We start from the raw sequence: 13351 nt of genomic DNA on the forward strand, positions 1-13351 counted from the left end.
ATCAACTGTATATACGTGGAGAGATAAAAAAAAAAAGCTAAATAATGCTCCTTATTAAGCGCGCACGCAATGAGAAAGATAGAGTGGCGCATTACAATTAGGAGAACTGGTGGGATATTTGTCGTAACAGGTATGCGATCATTCGCTACTCCTGCTATCGGAAAGTCCGTTCTTTTTTAGAGTGAAACAACATATTCATCGGTTTCGGAATTTGAACGAAGGTCAGCTGTTATGCAATCTTTATGTTCTGAGCGAAGCGTCAACGAGAAGCTTCTTGGGTTACTTTCAGTCGACTATGTACCGCGTCGCAAATGAGTGCGCGGCTGCACAAGAAGCAGGACCATGTTCCGGCACAGCATGACGGAAAATTCAGGACAGAAAAAGGACAGTGCATATTCCAAAGTTGTTCAAAAGGGCGTTTCCGATGATCCCTCTCTTTCGATCAAGGCTTTAGCGAACAAATTTGAAGTGCCCGAGTGTACGATGTTACGGTTTGTTCACAAGGACTTCAAACATTTGTCACACGACATAGAAGTAAAACGAATGCTCCCAGAGGGCAATGAAACCCAAAAGATTTGAGTGGTGTCATTTGTTACTCAATTCTCTCAAGACTAAAGCACTAGATCGTTCTAAATTTTTCCCTGACAAGCAATTACTTATTCTCGATACAAAAATGAACCCTCAAAGCAGAAATTATCTCTAACCTGCCACTATTTAGAGGATGTGCTTATTATGAGTATAAACAAATGTTCGGCCGAAATTCATATTCTGAATATAGTATCTATCAAAGGAAACATCATGTTAGTATACTTCTTCAAGAAAGGCGAACAGAGAAGTTTATGTGCGTGTTCTTTAAACAGTTGTGCGATTGTCAAAGGCTGAAGTATTTTTGAAGGAAAAGCATATGTCGTCCAATAAGATAGCGCCCAGACTCATACTAACCGATAAGTGTAGGATTAGGTGCTTGAGAATAGAATCATGTTCTGGAATGAGCACATATAGCCGCCGAACAGCCCAGATTTGAACCCTTTAAGCTACTATGTATGGAGCGTTATTGAGCGAGGGTCCAACATGTTTTCCCATGACAACGTCGACTTGCTCATTCGTACCTTCATCAAGAAAGCGTTCGCACATTTGCAAAGGGAACCTTTGAAGCAAACCTGTGAATGGCTTAAGTCCGAAATTAAAGCTGTAATCGCCGTGAATGGTGGTTACTGTCTTTGTGTAGGTCCAGTTTTAGTATTACGGCATGATGAAAGTTTTTAATTTAGACACTTCACCTTGTGTACGTGCAGCCCTCCATACAAGTACATATGGTGGCTGATGAGGTGCAGCATTCTAATATGATAATAGAAGTTAGTTACGAAGGGTTATAACTTACGCGGCTATATCTTCTACAGGCAGGTTGTCAACCTCGTTGATGCCCTTACTTTGGGCGTACTCGCGAAACACGCGATAACCATAATCGACTGTAAGTTTTGTTTTATCGCCGTCCAGTGAAGCGGTTGGCGAAGGTGGTAACGGGAGCACCCCTAGTCCACCAACACTAACGGCCGCTAGCGGAGCACCTCCGGTCGATCCGCCCGTGCTGGCGCCCGAACTGTTCGGTATCGTGGAACCCACCCCAGTAACGCCACCTGCTACAGCGCCTAGGGCGGCCAGGGCGCCAACTCCACTGGCTGCAGCGGGCGAGGCAGCCCCCAGGGAGGATGTCGTCCCGCTTAGTGCTTCGAGATTGAACTGCATGGAGTCGGCAGACGCAGGAGGTCCGAGGATGCCTCCTGATTCCATCTGAAAATAAAAACCAAAGGAATCATGTAAAACAACCGTTTCGCTGCTGCTTGCGTTTTTTTATAGGAATAAATTTTGAAGAATCTATTAGCCGCACATTGCGGAACCATGTCATTAAATTTCATTAACGCAGTGTTTTTTTGTTAAACTGGCATACTTCTATAGCTTGAGCGTTGTGTTTATGGCCACAACCTTGTACATCTAAGTTTTCATGTTAACTTGAACAACGTTGTTGTTACTTCATCTGTGGTAAAGACTGCAGAATCGGTTGAATAACATAGGTGTACTGTATTCTAAAACCAATCCACCAAATAAAAATTGATTAGTTTGTTTTACCTTTTCGCTTTCTAAGGCTCGTGCCTCTCAAGTCATATGTTTGGTATGTACTACGTATAAAAAATATGTCCTCATTCGAGTGGCATGCTTTAATTGAAACTCGGTTACACAATGGTCATTGTTAGTAGTACATTTTCATCTGAATTATGATTTCAAACAAAGAATAATTGTAATTTTGTTAAAAATTATCGGCGGAAACGTTTTATGCAAAGATCTTTTGCTTATCCAGGCCAGTTAGCTGGGTAGGGGAGAACTACGGACGCAAAGCTCTCTTGGCGTCTGAATTTTAGGAATCAGACAATACATAATCCGCCTTTTCCTATCCACTGTACAGAATACTTCTTGATAAAGCATTTGCCATGGAATAAGCGAACAAGACAAACAAAGACACTTAAGTGAAACAATACTTTTTCCTTTAGCGTGAATCTGACTATTCCATTAAAGGAAGAAAAATATGACTCTGATCTTTTCAGCGATGCAAACTGTGAATGTGCTATTGTGGGAAAATCAGTCAGTTGTTTTAGTCAATCAAATGTAAAACTTTGAGACTGTGTAGGTGTAAAGTTTATATATATTCGTATGCGCATAAGTAACTTACATCACACACGAGATTTACAATCAAATGTATGGAGAAACAATGGTTCGTGAATCATCTGACAAAGTCTTAACCGAGCAGCCTACCACGACAAAATACCGTCCTTTTACCAAGCCTGTGTGTCCTGAGCCTCCTGTGTCCACCCTATACACCCCTCCTGGCCAATAGAACGCCCATTGGCAGAGCGAAGATTAACCAAATTCAACTTCTCAAACAACTCAATTAATTAATGATCCTTTAATTAACTGATGATACAAATTGATGATCCTTGCGAATCAAATAGTTATGCCATTTAAATACTGGATATAGCTTTCCTGTAACAATCAAAGACCCGTTGATATCGGAGGTTGTCGTTGTCTTAAGGCACGAGCCGAGCCAGTGCTGCCACATGTGGTGAAAAGTAGAAAAAATTGAGTTAACTGAACGTTAGCTTTTAACCCATAACGCTTTACAGACCTTAAAGAATAGGCAGTACGGAAGTGATGTTTTGCTCAGGATGAATTCCGCTCGTCCTTTTGGCTGGTCTGAAGAGCTGATGGAGCCTCTGAACCAATTACGTTGTACTATTATTTGACGGTGATGAGAAACTTCGGTTCAAGTTAAATTCGCACTGCTGGAACTTTAAGCTACCTATGAAATCAAAGCGACGTCGATGACTCGTTCATGCTTCGATGACCCCACAGTAGATCAATAGGGTACCAAATAGAGAACTTGAGACTCTGGTATCAGATTTATGGTATGTGCATATCAAGTTCGTTTGCCAGTGTTTCGAACCTTTAAAACCTACTTTTTTTTTATCGGTTCCATAGCTATTCGCAGCGTTTGTTATATCAGATAAATACAATTGTAGACAGGTAAAACTGTAATTGAATTCACTGACGGAGACGGTATAGAACATCTCATTGCCACTAGCAACAGGCAAAATGGCTAATTCATTACAACTGCCGCTGCTCGGTGTGATTTAGTGACGCCTGCGCCGTTATAAAGACAATATGCACCCCTTGCACCTACTCAATTCCTGGTGGATATGACAGAAGATCTAACAAAATAAAACGTGTTAACCCAGAAGCCTGCCTACCCTATTTTTTGTTTGTAACATTGCAACGGTTGAGTAGAGGTCATTGGCATCGAGACATCTGTCGCCTTAGACATAAAACAAAAACCCAACGGAGATCTGTGTAGCTACTCTATATGCGTTCCAAAGTTTGCGAACAGTCTATGGCCGCTTCCTAGAGTTTATGCCAAACAACTCAATTTGTCTTAACGCTTCTGTTACTCTAGCGTTTCCCTACTCTGTTTTAATGTGTAACAACTTTTATTAATTAACTAAGGAAAACCACCGTTCCTTTGTATACTCTTATTTACGCGAAGAAGGGCATTCTGGGCCGTACCCTATAAGAACCATATGCCGAAGAAAACGCACTCTACTATACACAAAGAACTTTGGAACAATCGATTTCAACGCCCTGTCGCTAACTCTCGTACATAATCAAAGTTCGACCATTCTGTTTAACTAATGATCTATGTCGACATAAATGTTTTTAAGTGATAATGTGATCTTCAAACTGCTTTAGTCCATGATAAAGGAGTGATTTGATTCAATGCTTCCAGTATATGTACCCATGTCCTAATCGAAGTGTCTTAATCGTCAGTCTGTCACGGGGCAATATAGGCCAGTGTATGTTACTGTGTCACAGAAGGCTTTGTCACTTAATCTCACTGTAATTCTTGACCGAGGCTCATGATCTAAAGCACATAAAGGAGACGAAATAAAAAAAAAAAAAAAAAAACAGTTCCCAAAAGCTAAGCACGTTCTTACGAAGCAATTTGCTCCTTCTCAAATCTCAGCGGCCCTTCTGCTATCGTGAAGGTTTGGAAATAAGTGAGACAGATAACTTCGCATTCGGCAGAATACAATGAATATTGTTTTGTGCCTTAGATTCAGTGTATCAATAGGCCGATACCGATTGTATACAACTTATCGGTCGAAAGTTCCCCGTACCATTTCTTTTGTCACATGCCCGGACTTTTAGTAATTGCCATCTTTGTACTGAACACCTGCAAAATGGGGTGCATGTGTCTGTTTTGCAAGAATTATGCTTGGCTAGTCAGGTACACGGTTGTACAGTAAAAATACGTTGGGGGTAACCGATGACGACTTTTAAATATTTTAGCAGGTCGATTCGGTAGTGTCTGTAAGGACGCATTTTACTGCACGTGGAGATATGTATACGTGGGTGTATGGAGGAGTAAACTAGCCTTGAGGGGGTAAGGGAAAGATGGTTGCGCAAGTAGGGGAAAATCTTTGACTGTATTATGCACTGTATTGACTTACCTCAGAGGTTAATTTTTGGTTATTTTTGGCTTAATTTTGCCACCGAATATTTAAGGAAACAAAAACTGATGAACGCGCATTTGCCTAATTTTTGATATCCTCTGGATATACATGTAAACGACATAGAAAGGGAAAAATGCGGGTTTCGAGTAGCACGAGTAAGCAATTTGTGGAACAGTGGTTCGCGATAATCCGGTCTGTTTGCAGAAAAGAAAATTTTTACAGTTATGCAAAATAGAGATCAGTATATAGCTATTATATGAATAATGTATGTGATACGACTCTTATAATGAGGTATACTGCACCGATTTGAGATCAACCAAGTCGGCATATATCGTGTAAACCATTATGAGTCGGACTACTAGTTCAGAAATCGGCATGTCTTCAGAATAACGTAAAAAGGCGGCTACAGATATATTAGACAAAGTTTATAATTCGAAATACTGATTAGGGCACATAACATTGATAAGGAGATTGAATGTTTTCAACTTCTGTCAAGATCGCGACACGGAGACATTGAAGTTCAAACATGGTTCTTACGGACGATAGATAGTTGGAAGACGTTCAGACAGAAGCAATCGGCATTAATCTTACCGTGCGTTGCCAGTTTACCAAATCGCTCTACAGTATCAGAATTGTTAGCCTTTGTGAGGTTTTTAGCTTTGCGTTATTAATTAGGGTGCAGGCGTAGAATCAGTGTGGCGGAATTTAAAAGAAGCGGTTTTTCACCAAAATGGTCACTAGTTCAATATACGATTTCGTTATACCCGTTCATATATAACGGATAAGGCATATTAAAATTGCTTCTATACAGGTACGTGCTTCAAAAAAAGTACGTGATAAGCTATTATTCCAGGCAGATTTTGTACCGCAACGCTTTTTCGAGTACGGGACACGTTGCGGCTCGAATCGCACCCCGTTTGGTGCCACCACCTATCTGATCGCATGCGTAACGTGATTTCGGGTGTAAAACTCTAAATATACAAGAAGTTTTCATTTAAGATCGTCGACGTTTACTTTTCTTTGTTGGAAGTACTCAGCGAACGTCAAGATTTATCTAAACAACAACAAGAGTTGGAACATGCCGATGTCACGAATTCGATATCCTCCTACAAGGCTTCAGAATCTGTTGATAATCATTGGACAGATGCTTCGTATTGTGGTGCGCAGAAGTTTAACCATCCTACAAAATCATCGCCCTAACTAGCTATGATCAGAAGCGCATTTGTTAGCTTACCTAAAACACGGGACCATTACGTCGGTGCGTAAAGTGCTTTAGGACTAAGATGTGACCTATAAAAATGACCTTCTCTAATAAATGTAATTTTGAATGTGTAGTGGATGAAACAAACTCAAATTAAGACAACTTCATCGGTGACAGCAGGATGTCTCCATGCGAGGTAGCGGCACTTTGAGTTTCGACATCCTTAAAACTACCGTCACATGGAGGTGAGGACTAAAATTGCCGCGGATCTGTTTGCCGTTTCTTCGGTACTCAATCAAAGTACACCATGAGAGCACGGGAAGTAAGGGGGCACTTGGAGCATGTTTTAATCCTGCCACCTAACGGTCTAATGCGACTAATATCTTAGTATCGTTAATGCAAATCGCGATAATATCTAGGTATCATCGAAAGATACTCAGACAATACAAGCCGCTCGAATATCGATGGCTTTCGTCGCTAAAATCGTGCCCACGTGCACGTCCGCTACAAATACCAATGGCGAAATGACAAATCATTTATTTTAACACACCGTCGAGATAAACAATAAAGTGCTCGTACATGCATACATATATATATATATATATATAGTTCAGCGAGAGTGGAGCCATGTAGTTTTGTCACCGGTAGACAATAAACATAAGTGTACTTGGGTCATTCACGCCGCGCTTATGCAATCTTTTACGTGTACTTATCCTCCCACAAATCGCACTGTAAACTTATGTTGATTAAACTTTGCCCATGCTTATCGGATAGGGCTGCCCCCATCCAACAGTAGCCTGCATTCCTTCTCGTCCACTAGGGTAACCATAACAGGCCTTCCTCTAAGTTTTCTGATGTCCCCTAGTGGAATCCTGCAGAATCGTTGAAAAATTGACTAACTTGATGGTTTCGATGACGTTGAGGATGCCGTGCATATCCCAACTTTTACATCTTGGTCAACGAAGGATAGGTCTCTCTCAGTCGCGGCGGCTTTTGGGTGCGCCGTGCTCACTTATACTCGGATCCACTTCGAACAAATCTTGGATCGACAGATTTACGGGTGTCTAGCACGATCGATATTTACTCAAACCTACGTCTCTAGCCGATGCATTCAGGCCCCGATTTTGCTCGGTGACGTACAAGAGCTTCAATTTGCAAACAGTGTGCAAGAAGCTGAAAGGTCAAGAGAAGAGCTTGAGAGACCGTGTGATTCGTCCAGAATGATATAATGTGCCCACTACTAAATTAAATCGCTGAACGTTCCAGTCGCTTATTTCAGCACACTTACTGGCGACGACTGCTGAGGGCCGGAGAGGTGGCTACATTTATCTTATTGCACATAATCGGTCCCGTGAGTAAAATATCTGCGTCGTCTGAGCAACGGAGTCTGTCATGCCGTAGGCACATTGATTGGATACACGCAGATCGTGCTCTCAGATCTAGCACATCCGCCTGTCTCTCTCTCAGAATCATAGTCAAAAATGGTCAGTGCATACTAGAGGTAACATGCGATTTCCGGAATGAGTGCCGAATATCTCTAACGCACGAGGATTAGCTATACATAAGAACTCATATTGGCTGCACTAATGAAATTCGAAAGTGGGTTCAGATGCCACGTTTTCCTGAAATGAAGGTTCGCACGCAGTAGCAATGTCCTAACGAATGCCTCTGCTCATAATCGCCACGTACATACGCAATGTAAGAGGCGCTTGGTACTTCATGGTCGTTCCACGAACCAAAAGGCAAACCCCCGAAGTCACACTGCTTGAGATCAAAACGAGACGGCCTAATATAGACATAAGTTGAGGCTGGCAGTTATTCTACTTTTGTTCGCTTTGGTCAGAGAAATTTTTATCAGTCGGTTCAGGCGTACGGTATGTTATCTTGAAGCTTTTATCGCAGTACTTCATGATAGCATTAAACCCTTTTCAGATTGATATACATCAAGTACATTTAAAAAGCAGCTACGCATTTGCATGCGCACACGCGTATGTATATATTCGTTTCGATAATTATAATTGATGAGTTGTAGGGTGTGGTAGAACAGGAGCCCTCAACGTAAAACAGCTGGAGCACAGACAGATAGGTTATACGTCGTCGTATCTAAATTAATTAATCTTGATCATTATCTATTTCGTACAAAACGTTTTTTCTTCTGTCAAAAGTATCGATTCATAGTCAAACTTAAGGCACTTTGTACTCATTCGAAAAGCAGATTTAGCACTCGCCGGAGCTCTCACCGGCTCGAATCGATCCGACTGACGTCAGACTAAACGTATGTGTGGCCACACATGTGTACATCACATATACGGTGAGTACACTCACCATTAAGGCAACTATAATTACTAATCACATGATGATTGCAATTGCTATTAGGATGGTCATTGTGGTCCTTAACCGTCATGAATAACAGCGCATTATAACAACAAGCATAATCATAACACTATCAGCTCATCAAATAATTAGAGTTCTTCGTGTATCGAGCAGTTTCTCTCTTCACGTAGACTTTGTGAAGGTAATTAGGAACTACTCCGGGCGGTGGCAGGAACTGGGCGCGACTATCTCACCGCCGCCTCCCCGATAGCGGTCATAGTACTTCGTTGACTCTTGACGGACGCCATGTAGGCCCGGGGTATAATTCTGGCTATTGCTAAGAACTAATCACTTGACGATGTGTAGCGGCAGCGATGCAGACGCCGATAATAAAGGGCCGTCTCGTTAGCCAACACTTCTGCAGGAAGAATGTACGCTCGCTAGCGCCAGCCGCGACTTGCGGGCTTCACTGTCCAGCGACGAGAAGAACTACCCCAAACACCCCACAATCGAATAGTTCTCGTTTGCCTTGTTCGTCTATAGTGTAGTGCTGCCGACAATAGTTTCCCCAAGCTGGCGCGACTGTTGCGGTCGTCGACCATGCCTATTCATTCCACCGTCGCATCTGTCTGTCGGCTTGGCCAATGTCGAAACCTCCCTCTAGGCTGCGTACGGGGAACGACTAAGCGTAAACAATCATTATGGTTTCAGGGATGTGCTTGTCTGCGATGGCTATTGAGAGATATATTCTTAACAAGCAAACTTATAGACTGTTATAATGATGGGGGAGCCTGCGTATAAAAGGCCAAGCAAGCGCATCAACAAACAAAACGACAGAATTTGGCTATGGGTGCCAATCTCGCGCGTATTATCGTAGTAGTCAATGGACGACACACTCGTTATTTATAGATATTGCACAAGTATAACGTATCTAATTTGGAGAGGGAGGAGTTCCGAAAGTCTTTTGCCTGTCTAATTATTCCATACGGATTACGTATACTGAGCAGTAATTGAAAAGCCAATGATGTAGAACTCCAATGTCTTAGATTTCCCGCACTGATACAATTGCGTCTTTATATAGTCAGGCCTTTGCTAGAAACACCGTTAAACGCTTGTAGTCAGCTCGTCCAGCCTTTTTCCTCAAAGATTTCTGCTGTTCTCCCCACAAGAGCTTACTTAACCAACTACAGGATGGATTGCTGTAAACTGTCCGTTTCATGAGACGATTCTGTAAATCAAAGACTTTCAAAAGGTTTTTGCACACCTAATATCATTGATACATATCATCAATGCAATCGCTTCATAGCCGTGCAAGGATGTAACTGTTGTTACAGATCCGTGAAACTTTCGCGCCTGTTTTCTACTCTTGCCACAAACATTAGCGCACCAAAAGTTGACAAAGCGAATTTCTTTCAAGCGATTTTAAACTTAATAAATTTCCGACGGATTCTAGAAACGTGTCGTCGTTGTGTGAAAATGTCATGACGATCTCATCATACTCATGGAATTATAAATAACAACGCACTGACGCCGCTCGTTCCTTTCACGGTTCGATCAATGTACGTACTAATAATAAGGCTTGTGTGTTCCTATTAATTGACCACTAGCTAAGATAACTATAAACGCGCAGCTTTTGAACGGCACCAAATTAAACTATTACGCCTGAATTCGACTACGCTGAACGTGCCGTAATTAAGGAATAATCGCTCTTTTCTTGTTGAAATTGTGGTCCTGAACAGGCGTCTGACTTACCATTCAACACAGCCATGTAGCGCTGCTTTTGGAGGGGCACTTTTGACATTATAAATGTAGCCGTGACGCTGTCTTCTGAAAATCTCTGTTCATTCTGACCACCCCTGCCCCTCCGTTATCCCCCGACAACCGCATGTGTACAACTGTTGCTTTACGGTATGAACGCTTTCAACAAGCTCCGTCGCTTAGTTTCAAGTTACAGTATGATTATGTGTTTCTTCCAGTTAGACTTCGAAGTACATACAGAGATGAAGCTTACCAGCCGGAAATAGGCGCAATAGAAAATTTAGTGCAGAAATTGTGTTTGTTGTACGCGCGAGATATACGATCGAAGACGTGCATACACACACAGACACATGGATTGTCCGAAAATGGTGCAAAAGCGAGCACACGTCTGCGTCACCGGCTTTATAGCAGAGCTAACCTTACTGGACATTACGATGTTTCGCTGTGGGGTACAAAGAACCAAGCAGCTAGCTGTTACAAATGGTGCGCTAAAGGTATTGCCGATAAGTATATGTGAACAAAAAATTGGAGGCGCTTTACTCGGGTCCAGATATTTAGGCAGATAAAATCAAGTTCCACAAAGACCAAGGCATATTCCCTCATGCAGCCTGCAGTGTACACGTTAAATTACTAAGTGTCTGTATATATATATAGTTGCAAACTATATATATTCTGGATTATCGGATGATTGAACAAGAGAAATTAAACAAGACAATACGATCAATCCCGGTAGCTTGATTCTGACGAAATGTTGCATCTAATATTAGCAATGAACTGTAATATTTGTGATCGAAGCTTATGCTATTTACCGAACTTTAGCGGTATTAGACCATATTTCTGGGAGAACCACTATTTTGATAAAATGGTAAGATTGTTCCAAGATACATGTGCAGACCCGAACCGGTCATTCCTGTCACAACTGCAAACTTTAAGTGCGAGCCTTATATTTTTCTCCTGTAGGTCCTAAAACACTGTCTTATATAGTAATACTAGGACAATACTGCGACCTTAACTGCCTATATCGTGGCACCATGTGAGGTTTCGACCGAAATGTCATATCTATCATAACTTTGGCTTTTTCATTTGTGGGTTTTTCAGCCAGTCGGTCTCACGTATCCTACGCACGTACAACAAGCATGCATCAGGTGATTAAGTTTCTATACGAGTCTACACGGAGTAGGCCGCCGTCATATGCAATTGCCTTGCAAGGGCCTTGACATGTCCAAACCTACGAGGCAGCGGTTCTATTGCTCACTTTCTCTCCCTCACACATCCTTTGGGGGCTGGGGTTTAGGACTTCTGCTGCTGACTTCCTTGTCACTTCAAGTTGCCTCTTCCATTGGTACGAGTAGCGTTTCTTTCAGCTGCCACAGCTACCACTGCCGCCCAATGCCAGCGCCGGCCGACTCTGTTCATTACAGAACGAATGAAAGGGCGGATCTCTAAAAGGGAGACTCATATGCTCTCTTAGATGGACGCTGAGGGGAAAGATGTCAGACGGATGCTTGCTTGCCGGCGACGCTTAGAAGCAGAATGGTGGGAAAGGAAAGAGCGGGAACGCAAGCGCGAAAGACTTTAACATAGAGCAGTTGTCCGTTGAAGTGCGCACTCTAATTCTAAGTGAGACCTTCGGGCACGCACTTCTACAATATCCTTCATAGCGATGGTGTCATAGGCGCCAGGGTTGCTGCTGATGCTGCTACTCCGTAGGTGTGAGGGTAGGCCGAGGGCGACTTCATAACATATAGGACTGCCAAGCAGCCCGTGTGCTGGTACGTCAAAGGTTGTCTTGAGAGCGCCGAGCTCGCACTTTTCTAGTGATTCAAACCAATTCAGGCAACAGTTTAGGAACACACAGAAGGGACCCACTCGCTCGCTCGCTCGTAAACGTACGCATACACAGTACATGCAGCATTATTCCATACGTCATGAGTCAGAGTTCCATTCAGAACCATCTGGCAATAAATGTTGTATAAACTTCAAAGGGACTCAGAGCGAATGACAAGCGTTATATCTTGCTATGAATCAATCCGTTTATTAACGAAATGTCCATTTATTTGAAGAAGGACATTTCGACGGCATTTTCGTGCGCAGTCGTGGTTCATGTGCCAATGATCTGCTCCTGTTTGTTTTACTATTCAATCATCAGACTAACTTATCGCGTAAAACAACATTCTGGCGCACAACAAAGCGTTAATGAAAAAAAGAAGATAGAAAATTTCAGCTACTTCCATAGATTATTCTGAACGCTGTTCTGATAATGACTATGCTTGAAAAAACAAATGTCTCACTAAAAAAATAGACTTGTTTCTCATGATATTATAGTTTTTTTTTTTTTTTTTAAAGGAATTAATTATAAACTGCGCAAAAACGCAGGAAAGTAAGTGATTGTTGCCCAATAAACTTAATTCCATACCATACTAGCAAGTTACCAATTATAGCTTATAATTGACGATATGTTAGTCCAACATACCCATGCATAATTTCCACAGATTATAATAATATGTCGACGGAGTCAACTTCGAACTGAGTTGCTGTATAGTTGAGACCCATTAAACTCTCAGAGGTGTAGTATGGTATGAAAGCCTACGAAATGCTTCAATCCCTCGTCAACCCAAAGAACTTCGTTCAGCAAATGTCAAATGAGCATCGATCATAAGTTGAAGTCATGCGTGAAATGCCTTCAGTAATCTCAACACTCAATAGCAGTCTTAAGGTGGAATCTACGGTTCGTCCGTGGCTTGCTCTGTGAAAAGGATACTCAAACAAAGCGCATGTAGCAACCTATTTATGAATTTCCCGTCTTAAGGGAAAGTGATAGAAGTTGATACATTTGGACGCAACAGTTCGGGAATATCGAAAACATCGAGGTATAATCGGCGTAGCAACACTTCCATACTATACAAATGGATGTGTCACTCAGAACAGAACTCTTCAACTTCAGCTCACCATGAAGTTAATGTGAGCACACACTGTAACCAAATGTCGAGAAAAAGATATACGAATCTGATTAAGGCGA

At 42.0% G+C, this 13351-nt stretch overlaps 1 protein-coding gene across 13 annotated transcripts in view; it reads right to left on the reverse strand.

Annotated features, from left to right (window-relative positions):
* LOC111247462 (uncharacterized) overlaps nt 1-13351 on the reverse strand; it is an 83923-nt gene that overhangs the window by 25912 nt on the left and 44660 nt on the right. For 12 of the 13 annotated variants that reach the window (XM_086985147.1, XM_086985149.1, XM_086985148.1 and 9 more), the window contains one exon: nt 1382-1791. In XM_086985147.1, coding sequence (XP_086841273.1) covers nt 1382-1791 — 410 coding nt within the window. Of the gene's footprint in view, nt 1-1381; nt 1792-10326; nt 10639-13351 lie in introns of those variants that run through there. The other variant, XM_086985151.1, reaches the window with a different exon arrangement.

The sequence above is a fragment of the Varroa destructor genome, unplaced genomic scaffold (assembly GCF_002443255.2).
Source record: "Varroa destructor unplaced genomic scaffold, Vdes_3.0 BEIS01000003.1, whole genome shotgun sequence".
Taxonomy (NCBI): domain Eukaryota; kingdom Metazoa; phylum Arthropoda; class Arachnida; order Mesostigmata; family Varroidae; genus Varroa; species Varroa destructor.